General features: G+C 38.5%; 7 protein-coding genes across 8 annotated transcripts; 3 read left to right on the top strand and 4 right to left on the bottom strand.

The window, feature by feature from the left end:
• Positions 1–1,070: 1,070 nt before the first annotated feature.
• Positions 1,071–2,877, bottom strand: LOC130504785 (signal peptide peptidase-like 1). The gene is made up of 4 exons (XM_056999411.1): positions 2,713–2,877; positions 1,668–2,545; positions 1,374–1,574; positions 1,071–1,244 (listed from the first exon to the last, which is right to left on the bottom strand). Exons 2-4 carry the CDS (start codon positions 2,466–2,468, stop codon positions 1,125–1,127), a joined length of 1,122 nt encoding a protein of 373 aa, XP_056855391.1. The 5' UTR covers positions 2,469–2,545; positions 2,713–2,877; the 3' UTR covers positions 1,071–1,124.
• Positions 2,878–3,812: 935 nt separating this feature from the next.
• On the bottom strand, positions 3,813–5,986 carry LOC130504786 (protein WEAK CHLOROPLAST MOVEMENT UNDER BLUE LIGHT-like 1). Its single transcript, XM_056999412.1, has 2 exons — positions 5,444–5,986; positions 3,813–5,357 (listed from the first exon to the last, which is right to left on the bottom strand). The coding sequence occupies exons 1-2, from the start codon at positions 5,966–5,968 to the stop codon at positions 3,813–3,815; spliced, it is 2,070 nt and encodes a 689-aa protein (XP_056855392.1). The 5' UTR covers positions 5,969–5,986.
• Positions 5,987–6,866: 880 nt separating this feature from the next.
• LOC108848622 (uncharacterized) lies at positions 6,867–12,923 on the top strand. 2 transcript variants are annotated; one of them, XM_056999413.1, is made up of 5 exons: positions 6,867–7,198; positions 11,511–11,639; positions 11,728–11,892; positions 12,187–12,492; positions 12,596–12,923. In XM_056999413.1, exons 1-5 carry the CDS (start codon positions 6,932–6,934, stop codon positions 12,734–12,736), a joined length of 1,008 nt encoding a protein of 335 aa, XP_056855393.1. In that variant the 5' UTR covers positions 6,867–6,931; the 3' UTR covers positions 12,737–12,923. The 2 variants fall into 2 exon arrangements, with proteins under 2 accessions (XP_056855393.1, XP_018477531.2); XM_018622029.2 differs by lacking the exon at positions 6,867–7,198 and adding an exon at positions 11,106–11,421.
• LOC108849945 (putative FBD-associated F-box protein At1g05080) lies at positions 6,895–9,248 on the bottom strand. The gene is made up of 3 exons (XM_056999414.1): positions 8,208–9,248; positions 7,975–8,109; positions 6,895–7,883 (listed from the first exon to the last, which is right to left on the bottom strand). Exons 1-3 carry the CDS (start codon positions 9,168–9,170, stop codon positions 7,602–7,604), a joined length of 1,380 nt encoding a protein of 459 aa, XP_056855394.1. The 5' UTR covers positions 9,171–9,248; the 3' UTR covers positions 6,895–7,601.
• LOC108848623 (non-specific lipid-transfer protein 11) lies at positions 12,908–13,624 on the bottom strand. Its single transcript, XM_018622030.2, has 2 exons — positions 13,204–13,624; positions 12,908–13,089 (listed from the first exon to the last, which is right to left on the bottom strand). The coding sequence occupies exons 1-2, from the start codon at positions 13,554–13,556 to the stop codon at positions 13,080–13,082; spliced, it is 363 nt and encodes a 120-aa protein (XP_018477532.1). The 5' UTR covers positions 13,557–13,624; the 3' UTR covers positions 12,908–13,079.
• A 585-nt stretch (positions 13,625–14,209) lies between these two features.
• LOC130504784 (protein TIC 22, chloroplastic) lies at positions 14,210–16,402 on the top strand. The gene is made up of 8 exons (XM_056999410.1): positions 14,210–14,623; positions 14,700–14,762; positions 15,131–15,205; positions 15,323–15,373; positions 15,552–15,611; positions 15,737–15,799; positions 16,060–16,095; positions 16,186–16,402. Exons 1-8 carry the CDS (start codon positions 14,255–14,257, stop codon positions 16,276–16,278), a joined length of 810 nt encoding a protein of 269 aa, XP_056855390.1. The 5' UTR covers positions 14,210–14,254; the 3' UTR covers positions 16,279–16,402.
• Positions 16,403–16,632: 230 nt separating this feature from the next.
• On the top strand, positions 16,633–18,471 carry LOC108855601 (B3 domain-containing protein REM16). The gene is made up of 4 exons (XM_018629457.2): positions 16,633–16,853; positions 17,049–17,703; positions 17,772–17,917; positions 18,030–18,471. Exons 1-4 carry the CDS (start codon positions 16,743–16,745, stop codon positions 18,303–18,305), a joined length of 1,188 nt encoding a protein of 395 aa, XP_018484959.2. The 5' UTR covers positions 16,633–16,742; the 3' UTR covers positions 18,306–18,471.
• The last annotated feature ends 791 nt before the right edge of the window (positions 18,472–19,262 follow it).

Genomic DNA, 19,262 nt, shown 5'->3' with positions numbered 1-19,262 from the left:
AAAACAAACGAGAGCCAAAAAAGATTAGACTGACTCCATATTGTTTCTTTAAAATCTGATTATACCAAATGTCTTCAGCAAAAAATCTTAGTTCTGGTGTTAAAGTTTTATGGGATATTGACACAAAATTAATTGGGCATTAGTGAATTTTCCTAGGTTTGATGTTGATCTTCTAGAAATGTGGGCGGTGTTCTCATAAAATATTATAGCTATTTACAAGGAACCAATCTCGAACTTGTTTTTGGTTATAAAATGTCGAAAACTAGTTTGACTATATCAATCAGTGCTGAGTAAGATAAGGGGGCGGTTTGATTAGCCACTAGTGATTAATATATCCAAAACTTAGATGCATGTATGATTGAAGTGAAGTTCAAGAAACAAAAGTCAAACGAGAAAGCGAGACATGTAGCTGGCTTCCATTAGCTAGCGAGACATCCCATAGAAATGGACAAGAGAGTTTGCTATTTTTAATGTAATCGCATGACGATTTTCACTTTGTAACTGAGTGCTTTCGACGCGGAACTTTGTAGTGCTACATTGTTCCACTTCATTATCCTGTAAGGACACAAGAGAACATATGATCCAAGAAATGTTTTTTTCTTTTTGTTAAATCTGGACAATATGTTTGACTTAATGTACACTTCTACATAGAGTTGGGTCTACATTGTAAATGTGTATTTCTTTATCGAATTTCCTCATTGTTTTGGTTAGCTTTGGCCATTGTGTCTCCTCAATTAGTATATGTAGGATGACAAGGAAAGGCCACTGATTATAATACAAGTTTGAATATATAAACACATGGAATTTTGCTTAGTTTTTAAATAAACGATATTTTTTTTAATTCAATATGATTTTTGTCCAATAAAACGTTATACACTTAGGTTTACACACTTAGAAACTAGAACTTAAATGTATATTTTTTCTTCATTGAACTTATCTATATAATTCCTTGAAAATTTTGGTTGCATCATGTATGTATATAATGCAATAAAACGAGATATAATACTTGTGTTATTTTTTTCTTTTTACATGAGAATACAAGAACACCTGATCTGTTATCGTTCTACTAAACGTCTCTGTGTTCTTTTTAAATGTTGCTGAGCAATGTTTTGATTTATATAAACTCAGATCTCTACTTCATGAGATTTCTCAGTGGGATTGGATAATGCTGGACCATCCCACAGCTCCGCAAGATCCTTTCTACGCCATGACATGAAGATCACCGGTCCTAATGTAGATGGTACCTATATTTGAAACCGAGTTTACATCATAATCTCACATATACGTCACACTATTCAGGAAAAATTCATAAAACCATGACTTATTGTATAGTACAAGAAAAATTCATATCAACAAAATTTCGGTTCAAGTACCAGATAAAGTAGAGCAGGCTGAGGTGAGTGGGTCAAGACACCTGCAGCTAGAGCCGAGACCAAGCCAATGGCGTATCCAGGAAGTGCATACCATATGTATTTGTGTCCCTTGGATGATTTTAGATCAAAAAGATTCACCACATCTCTACTTTTCCGATAGTCAAAGCAGAGAACCAAAGCCAAAAGCATCGCAGGAATAGCCTGAAACAAACAGAACAGAACAGTTAAACACGTTAATACAAATCTAGTGGACGGACACATGGGGAAGAAACCAAAAGGGTTTTGATCTGTTACCATGTCACCAAGACCAAGCATCATGAACTCCGAGGCACTCACACCAGGCACCACACCGCCCAATAAGTTCCTCGGAAACACTATCTTAACCGGCAGTTCCAGTTTCTTTGTGATCAGCTGCAGTCCAGGGAGATTCAAACTGTTGGCTACCGTATGAACCGGGTTAGACGCTTTTTGAGTAGCCACGGAGACCATAACGTTAGCACCAAAGAACCTCTCAGAGAAGAAAACCCAGAAGATGTCATAAACAAAGAGACACACGAGGAGCATAGCACACGTTTTGATGTTAGGAAGACGAACATGGCTGACGAAGGCAATACAGATAGAGATCCCAAGCAGATTGTTCAACACCCAATGACCAGAGACAAGCCACGCCACGACAGTCACGACACAACCCACCAGCAGCAACCCTTGCATCCTCGTGAAAGACTTGGAGCAGCAGCGCGAGAGGAAAGGATCAGAGAGACCGAGCTGAGACTTGAGGTACAGCGCATAAGGCGATAGCCAAAAGAAGAGAGAGGAGACGGAGGCAACGGCTGTGAAGGCGGTGAGGAGCTGAGAAACGGAGGAGAAGAGATAGAACATGAGAAGCAGACTGCAGGAGCTCATGACTGGGATCATTAACGCCTGAGAGGTGTCTAGCGTGATGGAAGCTTGGGAGAAGTCACGGTTCCTTTCCATCTCTTTGCCGTAGTTGAGCGCACGGAAAGCAGACGCAAACGTCACGGTGACAGCTGTCAGAATCAGAGTGGCTGGAGCAGGCTCTAACAGATGCAAAAGAGTGTCCATGTCCATGTCCATGATGATCAGGAAAAAGAGAGTTCCTTTTTGATTATAATATATAACACCAAAGCCTCGTGCTTGAGATAATGTTGAACCTACAAAAGATAGAACAACCAAAGCTTCAAGCTTTATGAGATTTACGTGGCTATTTCTTCATTAATAAACCCTAAAGGAACTCAATTTCGCATTCCGATGAATCGATTTCGAGGAGTTTGTTTCTCCGATCGAGGAGATAAGAAGCATAGAGATTGCAGACACTTACAACGAGAGGGAGATTAGATCGAGAGAGAGGTTTCTCCTCCACCTGAGAAACCCTAAACGCGTTGTTGGGATCCCTTGCAGAGAGGCTTCAATGGGGATCTAAACTCTAAAGGTTTCAGACGCGTGTGTGAGAAGAGGTTTACGGTGTATCACTCAGTTACACATGTATTAGCAAATGGAGTCAACGTATTATGATTTATTTTCTAATATTTAATTAACTACCTATTCAAAAGGGTTAGACTATTATTTTATTTTATTTCACTATATAAATTTGTTTTTTCTCGGTCTTCTTATTAGCCCAAAGATTTTTTATTCTGAAAACAAGTGAGGACATAGTAGCTTCCTTGTATTCAGGTTTTCAAGAACATAAAGCAGGAGGGTGTGTGTTAACTTTGAGGCTGGTTATGGTAGGGCTCTTCTCATGACACTTGAGACTACTAACATGTTGCTTATGAGTCCCATGAGCCAAATGCCTCATTCACGAGGAATCCATCAGCTTGACATTGAAACCAGGAAGGTATTGTTTCAGAGTGTTTGAGAAAGATGGAGTGGATATCTCTTATGAGTGACATTACTATTGATGGTAAAGGAAGGTGATCAATATCATCAATAGGCTGGATAACAATAGGCTTTGAAGGTGGGACATGTGCGACTGGTATGGGATGGTTCAGGATCTTGCTACTGCGAATGCCCCCAATGCCTGGTGATGGCTCTCAATTGTTGTTGGTTCTCTTGGGAATATTAGAATGTACTCAAGCAACACAATGAGGCAGGCAAAGACGGCTTTCCCTGGACTTGGTGCAACTGTAACTCATGTGGATGCTACTTTTAATGGGAAGTATATAGTTGGTACAACTGTTACTTATCTGACTGTTATTTGTACCCTTTTCACCGACAAGGCTGGCAAAACAAAACTACTTTGGTGTGACTGACTTTTAACTTGGTCATATTTTAGTTTTCACTTGAAAGAAAGAAGCTATGTTGAAATGAAAGATGTAACATGAAGAAAGTTTATCTAAAACTGAGGATTTCTTTTATAGTAGTATTAGTAAAAACATTTATATAGTTTTTTACATAATCAATTTCTTCCTCATATCAAACTCATTTAGGTGACTTCTTCTTCTTCCTCATCAAGAACATAAAAAATCTTGGGAAGAATTTCTTCTTTTTCTTTACAGGAATCTCAGGTGGGATTGGATTTGTATCAGTTCTATTAGACTCATTTTCTTTCTCCTTTGACACTTGTAAGCTTCTTTCATGACTCTTCTCTATCTTAACTTCATTCTCTCTCTTTACTTTATGTTCTTCCCTCCATTTTCTCAGCTCTTGTTCTACACCTAACTTCCCTTCTTTAGCCTTCTCAGCCTTCTCAGTTACTTCTCCAAGTCTTTCCTTTCTCAGAACCATCTCTCTGTTAACTTCTTCCAATTTCTCCAAGCTTATCTTCTCTCTTTCTTTAGCTTCCTCAATCTCACAAACCGCTGCTGCAACCCTTTCTTCTACCTCATGACCACGCTTGCTAAGCTCATAGTACTCCTCTAACGTGAGCGTCACGCTTCTCGGAGAATCAACATCATTTTCCTTCGAATCAGACTCACTCTCCTGCAATGCCTTGATAGCAGCTAATGCCAATCTCTCTGAAGCCTTAACAGACTCAATTTCTTTCTGAGCTGCGAGTAATCTCCCTTCCATTGCACTTGCTCCAGCCTTTGCTCGCTCTGCTTCTTCTCGAGACTTCCTCAGCTCTTCACGAGCGAGTTCAGCTAATGATTTCGCTTCATCAGCCTCTTTAGCTGCTTGCTGCAGCTGCTTTGGTAGCTCCACCATCTCCTCTCTAACTTCCTTTTCCTTGGACTCAACGAGAGCTATCTCGAATCTAGTCATGTCTATCTCAGCTTCTAGTGATGCTACCGATGATGAAGCCATCCCTTCTCTTTGTTTAACTGAGTCAAGCGCTGACTTCTCTTTCTCGAGTTCCACTCTCAAGGATGATGATGCTAACTTCAAGCGTTTCACTTCAGATGCTGCCTTCTCTATATTCATGTAGACTCCTTCTAGCTCCTTCTTTGCAGAAGCAACAGCTGTTTGAGTTTCCTGATCACGCAACACGGCTGCTTCGCTCTTATGTTCCTCCGCTTCCAGATGAGAAGAATGTGCGCATTCCAACGACTCCTTTGTAGCTATCAGCTCTATAGTCAGCTCTTCAACTCTCTTCTCAACTTCTTTAGAAGCCAAAACCGCTTCCTCTGCTTCCTTCACAGCCATATCTTTCTCTTTCACCAAATCATCATGCTCCTTCTGCATAGTTTGTATCTCTTCCTTGACAGATTCCAGTTCTGAAATGGCAGTTGTGTGTCTGGCTTGAGCCACTTCAAGCTGTGCTTTAGATGCAACGCTAGCTTCACCAGCAACTCCTTGCTCCATCTCCTCAACTCTCAGCTTTGCAAGCTCAGAGTCCTGCTTTGCCTGTCTTTCTTCGGTTTCGGCCTTTTCAAGATTAAGCTTCAGCTCCTCTATGAGTCTCTTTGTGTTCTCTAACTCCTCAACTGCTTGCAGTTTTGACATCTCCACTGTCTCTGATTGTTTCTTGTACTCAGGAATCTGCTCTTCAATCTTTTTGAGTTCTTGTTCAACAAACTTGCGTCTCTGCAATAAAAAAAATAAAAAAAAATAAAAGTGAGCACAAGCGTTGGCCAATATAAGGTAACAACAAGTCATAACATAAACATTACCTCTACTACTTGCATTCTATGTGCTTTCCAGTCAGTGATTCCTCCAAATTTTGAGACAGCCTCTTTAACAGATTCAATAGGTGATGTTGTGTCAATGGAATCACTGTAAGAATCAAAACTTTTGGGCGTCTCATTGCTTAATGGTGATGATGATCCGAGTGTTCTTGGAGATCCAAGGCTTCTTTGAGAAGAAAGCGGTCTTGTAGAAACACCATTTCTTGTTGTGCCTTCGGATCTATACTTGGTCTTCACCGGAGGTAGACCAATCTCAGAAACAAACACAGGAGTAGTAGTGTTAGAAGAAGAAGAAGAGTCTTGTGATTCTTCTGCTTGGCTGCTTGATAAACTGGAGGGGGAAAAAGTATCATCCATGTAAACTTTCCCATTTTCAGTTGAATCTTCATTGTCTTGAGATTGTTGCATTGCTTGGGGTTGCTCCAACTCAGACTGCTTCCTATTGTTTGATGTCACACTAGGTTCTTCTGGAGGAGGAGATACTGCTTTTGCTAATTTCAAATCCTCCATTGGAGGAAGTTAGAAAGGCAAAACTTTTACAAGAGAAACGTTTAAAGAAAGAATCAAATAGAGAGGAAAAATGAAGAAAGCAGAGAAGAATTAATGATATTTGTGATTAAGAAGGTCTTTAGGTAAAGTAAAGAGAGGTACACAATTCAAAAGTCTATAATTAGAAAAGAGATATGTGTGATGATGAATGATGAAACCTCTCCAATTTTAGCTTTGTTTCTATTGTTCATTCAATTCTACGTTACAGAAGTACACTTTGATGTTTTGTAACATATTTACCGGTTATAGGCTCCCCTTAATCGAGATATGTTCTGTTGTATCTCTCTGTCGCATACAACCTGATAACAAGTCAAAGATTCACTTTCACAACCAGCAGACAAACATTTGATATAAAAAAAATATATTATATTCTCGTATACAATAGGCCAAAGATGTTAGCATGTTGGTTTAGTCCGGTTCTTCAACTTAGCAAGATTCTGAAAAATGGAAGCACAAGATGAAATAACCAAAGCTGTCTCTTTACTATTTGTCCAAATAGGTTCTGCTCAAGCCGTTACAACACCTGAAACCCAAGGGACGATAGTAAACGCTTTTGGGTAGTTGTTTCTGTATGACTCAAGCCGTTACAACACCTGTAATCCATTAACACAAACTTGTTTACTTTAAGTACATAGCTAGCTGATTAAAAAAACATGTGAAAGAGTATTCTGTAAAAGACCGTTTTACCCATGTCTTACCGAACAGCGAACGTGGTTGGGTAATTAATGCAAAAACGATTCGTTTAACGCAAAAGGCTGGTTTACCCCCTGTCTTAAACTCGACCATAACAAAAGCTGTGTGAAAGGAAGGATAAAAAGCGTCTTTTGAAATTAGTAACAGCTAATTAAAAGAAAATCATATATACGCAAAAAATCTACAGTAATCTCTCTCTCTGTCTGTCCCACAAGCTAATAAAGTAAAATAATGAAAATACTGGTCACCGGCTCTTCTGGTTACTTAGGCGCACGACTCTGCCGCGCCCTCCTCCGTCGCTGCCACTCCGTACGCGCCTTGGTCCGCCGCACAAGCGACGTATCTTCACTTCCTCCAGTAAATGACGCTTTCGAGCTAGCTTACGGAGACGTAACGGACTACCGTTCTTTAACGGAAGCTTGCTCCGGTTGCGAGATCGTTTTCCACGCCGCGGCTCTTGTTGAGCCTTGGCTTCCTGATCCATCCAAATTTGTTACGGTAAAGCGTTTCTTCCCATATCTTAACTTTAGGTTTAGACAATGAAGGAGACGAAGACTGTACAGAGGGTTATCTATGCGTCATCTTTCTTTGCACTTGGGTCTACGGTCTACCGATGGATCTGTTGCTGATGAGGATCAAGTATGTATGATATGTTCTCAGTTTTCATAAGTTGTGTTTCATTTTGATATGATCTCTGAAGTTGACATGCAACGACAAAGATAGCTTTCTAAAACAAACAAAAATCAGGAAGTGGCTCATGAGGATTACAAAAGAAAAACTTTTTCAGAACGAAAAAAACAGAATTGGCTAAAAGAAAAAGGACAAAAGTCTTAATACTTCCATCCCATCGCTAAACAGAGGAAAGCGAGGATCGAATAACTGAGCTTCCTTAAAAGGCTACTCAAGCATCATCCAACACAATTACCATTTCAACAAAAGTTGAGACCTTCGGAATATCTCTTAACTCCTCGATGATCAAATTTTTATCTTCAAGATCGGGTTTCACAGAGATTATTGCCTTCTTTAAACGCTTAGAGTTAGCTAGGATATACATCACAAATTCTTTCTCTTCTTCTCTTCCTCCATATTCTATATACTCAAAAGATTTGAGTTGTGACGACAAGCATCCAGGAATAGAACTTGGTTGGATCCATGAAAGTGGGATCCCTTCTGGGGTAAATGCCTGAGAAGCAATGAAGGTTCTATATTAAGCAAATAATGACTAACATTTTAGTCCGTTGAAGCTAAAAGAAGAGGCTGATATATATACGTACATAATCGACCAAAAGTTCTGTAAGTTTTGGAGCATTTTTAAGTAAAAGTACGAGTGCTTCCAACCAGTCTGATCTATGTGGACATATTCTTAACTTCATAAGTCGAGAGAACTTGACGGTGCTAAAGGGCAAAACCTACAACGAAATAAACGAGAACATATACAGTTAATTATATGCGACAATGTAACCAAAACTAACAGGTTTGTTACACAGATAAAGAGATAGAGAGCTACCACTTGATCAGGCATATACAACATAAGAGACTGGACTGCTGAAAGAGATGTTTTCCACTTGTCGATATTGGGGAAAGACTTTACATTGATTAATGCAAACTCAAGACAAGGCATATCCTCAATTGAGAAAGAGTCTCCAGAATGATCAATGATGGTTAAGTCTAATAATGCCGGAGTATCAATAGCTAAACACTTACCGGTATCTACTACCTCATCCTCATCTGGCAGTGAGGAAATAATCTCATCACTAACATAGAATAAGCCTCCTAAAGAAGGAATTTTCACACTAAAATTTGTTATATTATCATCCCTGTTTCGTCTGTTTCGTTTCACCACCAAAATATAAAGAACTGGACAATGCGAAAAAAAACTATCAAGAGAAGCATCGTCTTTATAGACCACAAAGAGAAGTTCAAGAAACTCGAGGGATGGGAGTAAAGAAGACGATGGGAAATCCAAAAGAATTTTGTGAGAGAGAGTTAGTTTCTTGAGTGTTTCACATGTGTAAAGGCTTTTAGGCAATCTGGTTGGACCGTTGGACCATGAAAGCTTGAATTTTAACACAACCACTCGGCCATCAACAGCTTTTGCAATCCACTTTTCGACATCGGTATCACTAAAACATCCCGGACCAAGACCAAGTTTGATAAGCAAAGTTTTTAAAACAGGCGCTTTGTGGAGTTCCATTGACTTATCAAAAAAACACCAACTAGTCATCTTGCTCTCATCATCATCATCATCACTATCAACAACTTTATCATCGTCATCTTCATCATTATCAGAAAAGAAATCATATTCAAGTTTAGGCAGACTCGTCCAGATAAAGCACCATCTTTTAGACAAAATCATGGTGGAAATTGCATCTTTAATCGGGACATGCAAAAGTATTGTCACAAGCAGATCTTCTGGTAAAGCACTGATTCTGTCTTCACAAACTATCTCTTCAATTTTGGCGTCAGCCATCTCCACGAGGCAAAACCCTAGCAAAAAGATTCGGCCTCAGAGAAACACAAGGAAATCGTTGTCACGTAATACAATACGTGGACTACAAAGCATTATATATGCAGGGCTGTATATATGTAATAGTAATAGGTCTAAATTAACTTTTTAAAATAAGATATGAATGGAATAGGTACTGTTTTATGGAAAATTTCAAAATTATGACGCTTCGAGAAAATACCTTTCTTAATTTTTGATTTTATTACTTTAATTTTTTTTTTTAAACTTACATTTTTAAAATTACACCAAAACTTACTTTAAAAAAAAATTCTTCTCTTCACTTTTTTTTTGATCAAAAAAAGGGAATATTCTTCTCTTCACTTATGTTCTCCACTTCTGCTTCCAAACTTTTTGCTCACTTATCTACTACTTTGGTTATTTTCTCATTTTGAATTCTATGGTTGTGCCATTTTCTTGTAAAATTTCTACTATTCAATATTAAGCCATTTTTCAGAAAAAAATGTTATAAAATCTCCGAAAAATACAACTTAAAATCTTACAAAATAAAGATAATACATAAAAAACCTTCAAAATTAAGTATATTCGTCTCACCTTTATTAAAGAAAATAGTTAGTGAACAAGTATTTTGTTGCTGTATTCTAGAAAGCTTAGAATGCATAGTGCTAAGCACTCAGCTATTCCAAATGTTAAAAAACGTTTCCTAGCCTATGATCTATCTTATACCTAGTTTTCTTTGTGTTTGCTAAGATATTATATAAGTTTAGAATACGTTTTCTTATTCTTTCTGGTGCAGCAGCCTTCTTAGTTACTGATGCCAAGGCCATGCTTCCGCTCCGTCTACAAGCTTGTGCTTGTCATGAGTGGTTTGTAGGGGTCTCCGGTTAAGAAATAAAATTTCAGTAGGTTTCCAAATACATCAGTTTATATATAGTCCATTAAAACAAATGAGTCATCGTCATAACTTTATTGATAAACTACTGATATGTCTCACAGATCCTCTTCTCAAAAGCTTTAAAATCTCAATGCAACATCTTCCGTTAACTTTACTTTCTACTTCAAAGAAAAAGGCTTTGATGACATACTCTCAACAAGCTATATATAAGAGAAAGCAATGCGATACACGATGCATATAAGATTTCCAGAGGAGTTAATAAACTAAGAAATAGATACACTAGAAAAAAAACTCTTTGAGAATGTTGTACTAAGCCACATAACCTATTTTTTGTTCACCCGAGGTTAAGAATCTTCGTTGATTATTCATATCACAAAAATCAGATAGATTTATTTGTTGCATGGACATAAAAGAACACACACACACGCTGCCCACGCTGCCCACTCAGTCTCCGCATAACACCGAAGCAAACTGAGAAAATGAAAATGGTTGAAATAGCCACCAAACGTGAAAATATAACAAAACAACATATCCCATTTAAGAAAAAGGCTAAAATCAGAAGCTAAATCAATTCGAACTCGCAACCTTTTAGGAGACCACCGCGAAATTTATTCAAATAAGCTACTAAGGTTAATTTTAGCTTCTTCGACATAGCTTCAATATCAAGACATCAGGTCTGCAGTGGCGACGTAGCTTCAAATAAAAAATTATATCGATTTTTACCGAACAGCAGCGAAAACAGTATAAAGCGCGGTTGTGGAATTAACACAAACTTGTTTAGTTAATAAGTACATCGCTAATTAACTAAATAAATAAATATGTGAAACAGTATTCTGGAAAAGACTGTTTTACCCATGTCTTACCGAACAGCGAACATGATTTGTATGTAATGCATACACCGATTAATTAATGCAAACCAAAGGATTTTTACACAAAAGATTGTTTTACCCCCGTCTTAAACTCGACCGTAACAAAAGCTGAAGGATAAAAGCGTCTTTTGATGTTAGTAGCATCCAAATAAAAATATCATATATACGCAAAAAATCTACAGTAATCTCTCTGTCTGTCTGTCCCACAAGCTAATAAAGTAAAATAATGAAAATACTGGTCACCGGCTCTTCTGGTTACTTAGGCGCACGACTCTGCCACGCCCTCCTCCGTCGCTGCCACTCCGTACGCGCCTTGGTCCGCCGCACCAGCGACGTAACTTCCCTGCCTCCAGTGAGCGACGCGTTCGAGCTCGCTTACGGAGACGTAACGGACTACCGCTCGCTAACGGAAGCTTGCTCCGGCTGCGAGATCGTTTTCCACGCGGCGGCTCTTGTTGAGCCTTGGCTTCCTGATCCATCAAAATTCGTTACGGTAAAGCGTTTCTTCTTCCACGTCTTAACTTATAGGTTCTAGATCATAGGGTGTGATATTAAATGGTGGGGGTTATTTATGAAGCTCAGGTCAACGTTGGTGGACTCAAGAACGTCTTGAAAGCAGTTAAGGAGACTAAGACTGTACAGAGGGTTATTTACACGTCTTCGTTCTTCGCACTTGGGTCTACTGATGGATCTGTTGCTAGTGAGGATCAAGTATGTATGATGATATGTTCCTCAGTTTGCTTTGTTGTGTTTCATTTTGATTTGGTCTCTGAAAGTTGATCTGGTGTTTGGGTGAAAGGTTCATAATGAGAGGTTTTTCTGCACTGAGTATGAGAGATCTAAAGCTGCTGCTGATAAGATTGCCATGAATGCTGCGGTTGAAGGCGTGCCGATAGTTTTGCTCTATCCTGGTGTTATCTATGGTCCAGGCAAGCTCACTTCAGGCAATATGGTTGCCAAATTGGTATCATGACTACTCTCTTCATGTTATTTCAATCTTGCCGTTTTAGTGATATAAAGTTATAAGTTTCAGAACATTGAGTAGAAACAAACTAATGATTCTTACTGATCTGCTAAGTTTCTCAATCTAGACTTATACTAACTCAACATTAGTGCGGTTGACATGATGATATGATGTAAGAGCTGAACTTGATTATCATGATCACTTTATATGTGGGCTAAGTCTTGCATTCGGTTTTAACTTATAAGGATAGTTAGTGAGATTATATATATATATATGTATATGTTTTCCTTCCAGATTATTGAGCGTTTCAGTGGGAGATTACCTGGATATATCGGCTCCGGGAATGATAGATGCTCCTTCAGCCATGTTGATGATGTTGTGGATGGCCATATTGCTGCAATGGAAAAAGGCAGGCTTGGTGAAAGATACTTGCTCACCGGTGAAAATGCTTCTTTCAAGCTCGTCTTTGACATGGCTGCACTCATCACTGGAACCAAAAAGCCAAGCTTTAGCATTCCCTTATGGGCTATTGATGCATACGGATGGTTATCTGTGCTGATCTCTCGGATTACAGGAAAGCTTCCAGTTATCAGTCCTCCGGTCAGTTTCAGTTACATTCATTAGTCATTACAGATTATATCTCTTATTTGGCTTAAGCAATGTTTTTTTTTTTTTTTTTTTTTTTTTGTGAACGAGCGAGCAGTCAGTGAATGTGCTGAGACATCAATGGGCATACTCATGTGACAAGGCTAAGCAGGAACTTGGTTATAGCCCTCGAAGTCTAAGGGAAGGTCTTGAGGAGATACTAACTTGGTTGAAGGATTTGGGCTTCATCCAATACTGATACTAAAATTTACCACATAGTAAATAAAATATGTTCTCTTGGATTTGATGTTTGCTCAATATGACTACAACTCTGTCAAACGTCATGAATCTTTGAACAAATTCTTGTAATGTGAGACTGATACCAGAATCTTTTTGATACTGCGTTCTAGGAGATTGAGGAATATATAAATGTGGGAATTTTCACACTTTATTTGCCAAGAACTATATGATTACATGTATAAAGTATAAGATCAGGAGATTAATATCAGAATCATCCATTGTTTTGTTCATAATGCGTTTGCTCTTTAAGGACATCCACTTATTATTATAGCTGCCATGGCCGTTGATACATAGTCCTCTTTTCAGTTTATGCTGCTCAACAAAATCAAATAAAGGTCAATTAGAGGATTGTCTAGGTAGAGGGCTTGATGTGTACTGCTAGATTCCGACCAAAGAAATGATAACCATGGTAATATAGTATTATACCTGTTACAGTCCACGCTCTTAGAGAAAGGGACACCCAGATCAACATTACATTTAGAAGGTAGCTGTTTGGAATTGTCATCGTTGATTCCAGGGATTGTGTTAGACACACTCTTCAAGCATTGACAAGCTGTTTGCCTATCTGCCTTCCCAGGCGCAGCGGCTTTTAGACTGCTAAGCCCGCCACAACACTGTTGAGAGGGGTTTCCTCCAGATCTTAGATAAGACAAACATGGTGCTAAGAACATGTTTACCTGCGAACATGATATAGCTTCTCCCTCGTGATACGCAATCACCGCTAAAAGTATGGCGACAAACATTAACATGTTGCTTGTTTTAGAAGTAATGTTCCTCATCTCTTACTTCAAAACTTTGTGTTTGATAATATTGTTTTGATGTGTGTTTTTCTTTGATGTGTTGTTTACTTCGATACTATTTTATATGGAGAGTTTTGGGGGAAGGGTAGTCATCTACATGTATTTCAAATGACTTGAGCTTTTTGTTACTCATGTGTTTTGAGTGGTGTAGAAGTTGGAAAGGATAGTGGTTACGAGTAATCCTGCAAAAATGGTGATTCAATTCAGTTCGATAAAATTTCGGATATTAGTTCTGTTCGATTGCCAATTAGTTCAATTTTACTTTTAAAAAGTCTAACCAAATCATGCTAAATTATACCAAACCGAAGCATGTCCAAACTTCAAACAAAACAAAACTTAATTTTTAACCAGACTAAACTAAAATTTAACAGAAATAAAAAAAAAATGGTTCTATTTGATAGAAATTTGTAATAACCAAAAAGAGGATGGGATTTTTGTTTGGTTCAGTTAGATAATATTTTATGTGAACCGAACTAATCAAAAATTGAATCATCCAAACCGAACTCAGAGGCCTCTAGTTACGAGGAATGGGTTTCAACATGCAGCAAAAGGAAAGGCCGAATAAAAGAGTCAGGCCCAAATAAAGCCCATAAGATGTTCGCCTTCTTCACTCTTTCTCCAACATAGTTTATGAGCTAAGCTTCCTCTTCTCTCTTTCTGCAAATCCAAAGAAAAAAATGGAACCATCAGTAAAACCCAATCCTTTCCTCTCGTTCTCCTCTTTCCTTCACACCCACTGTAACCGATTCGCCTCCGACCTCTCCGCCCGATTCGAAGACACCACCAAACGCTTCGCAGAATCCACAACCAATAGACGTTTCTCTCCTCCTCCTCCGCCCTTCGCCTCCGTCTCTCAGTCCTCCAAGCCTTCTTCCACCGCTGCAACCTTGAACCCGTCCCACGTTGCTAAAGCTCTCGCTGGCACGTCGGTCTTCACGGTCAGCAACACCAATAACGAGTTCGTTCTCATCTCGGATCCAACAGGAGACAAGTCTATCGGTTTGCTCTGTTTCCGACAAGAGGATGCTGAAGCTTTTCTTGCTCAGGTTTTTTTTTTGGCTCGGAAAGTTTCTGAATTTTTCTGAGATTTTTTTTTTGATTCTTTAAATATCATCCCTTCAGGCGCGCCTCCGGAGAAGAGAGTTGAAAGCCAATGCTAAGGTTGTTCCCATTAATCTGGACCAGGTACTAGTTCCTCTTTCCCTTTTAGATATATCACTTCATTACATCAGTCTACAGTATCCATTGTTTGGCTCAAACTGTCTTGGAAGTTGAAACATTTGGAAACGGAACTATGTCTCTGTTTCTTACGAGTTTATGTGATTAGATGTTCAGTCTCAGCTAACTTGTTCATGTACTTGGTTTTGTAATGTGGGGGAATAGTGTGTATTGAGTTCTTAATCAAAGATGAACAGGGTCGCGCTCTGTAATAGTAGTTGTGTGTATTAAGTATTTGTTTGATCCTTCCTGGTAGCCACTACGTTCATGTGTTTGTTTGTAGTTGAATCATGCACTCCCATAAGTTTTACGGAGCAGGGGGTTTTGTTAAACAGGTCTACTTGTTAAAAGTTGAGGGGATTTCTTTTCGCTTCTTGCCGGATCCTATCCAAATTAAGAATGCATTGGAGGTTGGTTCATGCTACGAGCTTCATCATCATACACTTCTCCTGTGGTTTTTATTTGCTAGTTAGTTATTTGTCTTTGTAGTCTTATCCCAAAAGATAACAATTTTCTTGTGTTTCCAGCTCAAGTCTTCGAGTAGTAAGAATGGGTTTGATGGAGTTCCGGTATTCCAGGTAATATTTTCTTCCTCTTAAGATACCAATCATTTGCTTGGCCGTCTATTTTCGCTATGTATTACTGCTCAGAAACTAGTAGTTTTGATGGCTACTCGATGCTTCTGCTATTACTCTGCTATAAAAAAAAAAGAGTTTTGGTGTTTGTGCTATGTTTTCACTTGATTTCCATCTGCAGTCTGAGCTTCTTGTTGTGAGGAAAAAAAATAAACGTTACTGCCCTGTATATTTCAGTAAGGTTGGTTCATTTCTTCTCGCACTCTGAACAATACTAATAATGTTTCTCAAAGGCCAAAAGGCGAGCCAGATAAAATTTTGCTTTACTGTGATTGATAACCAAGTTCTACTTGTGATCATTTTCAGGAAGATATAGAGAGGGAACTTTCAAAGTATACAAGAGCATCAAGAGCAGATCAACAAATTATGGTAATGATTTCTATTTGACAGGCCAGTAATTATATTCCTTACCTTGAGACAAGAGCATTTGGTTGACTAAAAAGTGAGAATACCGGCATTACTGATTTACAGCTTTCATTCTGCTTAATATGCTTTATTTTTATAATACCATATCTTCAGAGGAAGTAAGAAAGGGAAAACTTTAGATATCATACCCTCACAGCATTGGTTATGTTAAAAGTGTTTTTACCTTTTCACCATGGAACTAATAGTCTTTTGTCCTTTCACAGGTTGGGAGTTTGGAAGATGTCTTGAGGAAAATGGAGGTATATATTATTCTTTGTTTAAAGAAACTGAAATATTTTAATTCAGAAAATGAGTGATCTAATAAAATGTGAATTGAATGGATAATGTAGAGGAGCGAGAAGAATTCAGGTTGGGAAGATGTAATATTCATTCCACCAGGAAGAAGTTATGCACAACACATGCAGGAGGTGATCAAAGAGTAACAAAGATTGAGAGACACAGTATGTAGTTTCTATTTGATAAAATAAAAAACTTCTCTTGAGATTTTGCAATATTACCATTGTCCCCAAAGAGCTCAACGCAGTTTCAGTTATTTTTTTTTTCGTTCTTTCCACTCTTTAACACACCATTCAATCTCTTGGTTCTTACACACCATAACTTATAATTGTTTGTATGGATACAAATGGTAAATGTATTTTGGTTTAAAGTTATGAAGCTGTAATCCATTTATTATTGGGTTTGATGATCCATGAAACACTTGTTTTGGTATGGAAACGCCTGGTGTCAGAAACAATGATTCATTGAGCATTTCATAACTTTTTGGATTATCCTTAGTATTTTATTTTCTAAAACTTAAAATGGTCGTTTTCACTAAAACCCTTTTAAAATTATTCAGTCTCAAGAACCACTCATATTGGCCCGGTGGCAAGAACAGAACAAGAAGAAGATGGAAGAGAACTGCGAGGATTGCATGAGATGGGAAGAACAGCTATACTGGACTCATTTCCAAACAGTTCATTTCTCTCAGCTACTCCTTCCTGGTTTTCACAATCGCCTCGTACGTTGAATCTGAAACCACTCTCCTTCTTCTTTGCTTCTCTGTGTAGAAAACACGTTACAGAGCTTAACAGTGTTTGTCCTCTCTTAGTAACTATTCCTGTCTTTGTTCTTAAGGCTTTAAGTAATGAGAATCCTCTGTTTACATCAAAATTACCACTTGAGTTTGATGATCCCTTTGTATATAATCTTGCAGGCAATACCTAAAAAGTTCTCCACATACTGCAAAAGGAAACTTCCCAAGATTGTGACTCTCAAAAGTCCAAGCGGCGCCAAGTACAACGTGGGGTTAGAGGAAGATGATGAAAAGACTCTGGCTTTTCGTTGTGGGTGGGACAAGTTTGTGGAAGACCATTCTCTCCATGAGAGCGATCTGTTGGTCTTCAAGTTCAACGGAGCATCTGAGTTTGAAGTACTGATCTTCGATGGAGACACCTTATGTGAGAAACCCACTTCTTATTTCGTCAGGAAATGTGGGCATGCAGAGAAGACCAGCAGAGCTACAGATTTCACTGCAACCTCTTCAAAATCTCCTAAGAGATACATTAGCCATGATGATGTTGAAATTACTGTGAACCAGCAGCAACCTGTAAAAACATCTCCAGTTGGTAATGAGCTAGATGATCTCATTGATATCGATATCGATACAATGCTAAATCATGAACCTGTAGTGCCTGGGACTGGTATTGAGCAAGAAGAACGTATTAACTCTGATATTGGCACAGACTCTGGTCAGATTCCTGTAATATCTCCAACTAGTAAGGGGCCAATCAGTGAAGGGAGGTACCCCATTGGTGTTTATAAGAAGATGAGAGGGCAAATAAGTATCAGTGATCTTGATAGTAAAGCTGGTATGAACTCTTTTCTTTTCTTACTCAGTGATTACGCCTTGCTTTAGTTTCTAATACAATGTCTTTAGATGTGGAGATGGTTTCATCTGGTAGCAGAAAGAGAATAGGTGAGACTTGCAAAAAGAAAGCCTTGTCTCTAGCTAAAAGAGCCATTTCACCGAAAGGTTTCTTGGTGGTCATGAAACGCTCTCATGTGGTATCAAAGTGCTACCTGGTAAATTGTACAGTCTTCTTCAAAATCTCCTTTGCAGCTTTTCAACTATTGGGACTACAAGTATGCTTATTATCTCACTTTTTTTTTCTTCTCAACAATAAAAAAAAAACAGAATATCCCTGTCCAATGGAGCACGAGGTACATGTCTCCTGAATCTCAGGATATAGTGATGCAGGTGGGTGAAACAAAATGGCAATTGAAGTTTAGTTTTTATGGATCTAGTGGTCGTGGTGGGATTTCAACGGGATGGAAGGTTTTTGTAAGAGACAACAACTTGTGTGAAGGTGATGTATGCGTCTTCGAGCCAGCCAAGCCCGAGGTTAAACCGTTTCATCTCGATGTTAAAATCTTCCGTGCTGCAGAAGCGGATAGTAGCAACAACGGTTGACACCACAAGCAAGAATGGTTACTATACTCTGTCGTGTAGATGACTTGTACATGAAATTAACGTAAGAATCTCTAGGTGTTGTCTTCTGTAGTGTGTAATATTGTGAAAGCTTTTGTCTTTTTGCTGTCCTAGTCTTATAATGTAGTGTCTTGTTGCAAACTTGCAATGTTTACTCTACTAGTATGTTGTGTTGGGTTGGGTGCAAAGAAAATCTATAACCGGAAGTCTTTTTGTGTTTGGTAGTTTGCATATTTGCTAAACCGAATCGAACCAAATCTATTGGTTCGGTTATTGGGAGAATATTGGTTTAGTAACATTGTGAGATGGGGCATTGACGGGGGTCTCTTAATATTCAACGGCTCTCTAAGAGATATAGCCGTTACAAACTTCCCGTTTAGAGAGAATTGGGAACAGGCGAAAAAAACCCTAATTTGACTCCGTCGCCTACTACTAACTACTACTATAAATAAACCCTCCCCAAGTTCACACCTTTCACCATCAATTCAATCTGCTCTCATCACTCAACTAACAACTCTTCGCTCTCTCTTCTCCAATCTTACTGCTTTACTCGATTCGTATTTGATTTAATTTCGTTTAATTGACATCTTTAATCTGATTCGTATATCATCGCTGTCTTGCTTCCTCTATCTTTGTGTGTTTTGTCTGTTTTCTCTTTGTGTGTGTTGTGTTAACAATGGATGCAGGTATGAACACATCTACGCACTTGAAGGCTCAAGCTCGTTGCCCTCTTCAAGAACACTTCCTTCCCCGTAAAAATTCCAAGGAAAATGTAAGTTGCCTCTTTCAATTGCTTCAGAATCAAATACCATTTCATAGAATTAGGGTTTGTTTAGAATCGATTCATCTCTGCCATTAAGAATTAGGGTTTTTCAATATACTGAGTTGGTTTTTTGTTATTCTTCTATCAGCTGGACAGATTCATACCAAACAGATCAG

The sequence above is a fragment of the Raphanus sativus genome, unplaced genomic scaffold, assembly GCF_000801105.2.
Source record: "Raphanus sativus cultivar WK10039 unplaced genomic scaffold, ASM80110v3 Scaffold1800, whole genome shotgun sequence".
Lineage (NCBI taxonomy): Eukaryota > Viridiplantae > Streptophyta > Magnoliopsida > Brassicales > Brassicaceae > Raphanus > Raphanus sativus.
The sequence above is the reverse complement of the archived record's forward strand: the minus strand, read 5'-3'. Positions and strand labels throughout refer to the sequence as shown.

Coding starts and splice junctions, on each gene's coding strand:
- LOC130504785 (XM_056999411.1), bottom strand. CDS start 2,468: ATGGACATGGACATGGACACTCTTTTGCATCTGTTAGAGCCTGCTCCA. Junction 1,575..1,667: donor TGCTTGGTCTTGGTGACATG/GTAACAGATCAA, acceptor TGTTTGTTTCAG/GCTATTCCTGCGATGCTTTT. Junction 1,245..1,373: donor AGCCTGCTCTACTTTATCTG/GTACTTGAACCG, acceptor TTTCAAATATAG/GTACCATCTACATTAGGACC.
- LOC130504786 (XM_056999412.1), bottom strand. CDS start 5,968: ATGGAGGATTTGAAATTAGCAAAAGCAGTATCTCCTCCTCCAGAAGAA. Junction 5,358..5,443: donor ATAGAATGCAAGTAGTAGAG/GTAATGTTTATG, acceptor TTTTTATTGCAG/AGACGCAAGTTTGTTGAACA.
- LOC108848622 (XM_056999413.1), top strand. CDS start 6,932: ATGAAAATACTGGTCACCGGCTCTTCTGGTTACTTAGGCGCACGACTC. Junction 11,640..11,727: donor CTGTTGCTAGTGAGGATCAA/GTATGTATGATG, acceptor TTTGGGTGAAAG/GTTCATAATGAGAGGTTTTT. Junction 11,893..12,186: donor GCAATATGGTTGCCAAATTG/GTATCATGACTA, acceptor TTTTCCTTCCAG/ATTATTGAGCGTTTCAGTGG.
- LOC108849945 (XM_056999414.1), bottom strand. CDS start 9,170: ATGGCTGACGCCAAAATTGAAGAGATAGTTTGTGAAGACAGAATCAGT. Junction 8,110..8,207: donor TGTATATGCCTGATCAAGTG/GTAGCTCTCTAT, acceptor ATTTCGTTGTAG/GTTTTGCCCTTTAGCACCGT. Junction 7,884..7,974: donor CAGAACTTTTGGTCGATTAT/GTACGTATATAT, acceptor ATTGCTTCTCAG/GCATTTACCCCAGAAGGGAT.
- LOC108848623 (XM_018622030.2), bottom strand. CDS start 13,556: ATGAGGAACATTACTTCTAAAACAAGCAACATGTTAATGTTTGTCGCC.
- LOC130504784 (XM_056999410.1), top strand. CDS start 14,255: ATGGAACCATCAGTAAAACCCAATCCTTTCCTCTCGTTCTCCTCTTTC. Junction 14,624..14,699: donor CTGAAGCTTTTCTTGCTCAG/GTTTTTTTTTTG, acceptor TCATCCCTTCAG/GCGCGCCTCCGGAGAAGAGA. Junction 15,206..15,322: donor AAATTAAGAATGCATTGGAG/GTTGGTTCATGC, acceptor TTGTGTTTCCAG/CTCAAGTCTTCGAGTAGTAA.
- LOC108855601 (XM_018629457.2), top strand. CDS start 16,743: ATGGAAGAGAACTGCGAGGATTGCATGAGATGGGAAGAACAGCTATAC. Junction 17,704..17,771: donor TGATCTTGATAGTAAAGCTG/GTATGAACTCTT, acceptor CAATGTCTTTAG/ATGTGGAGATGGTTTCATCT. Junction 17,918..18,029: donor TGGTATCAAAGTGCTACCTG/GTAAATTGTACA, acceptor AAAAAAAAACAG/AATATCCCTGTCCAATGGAG.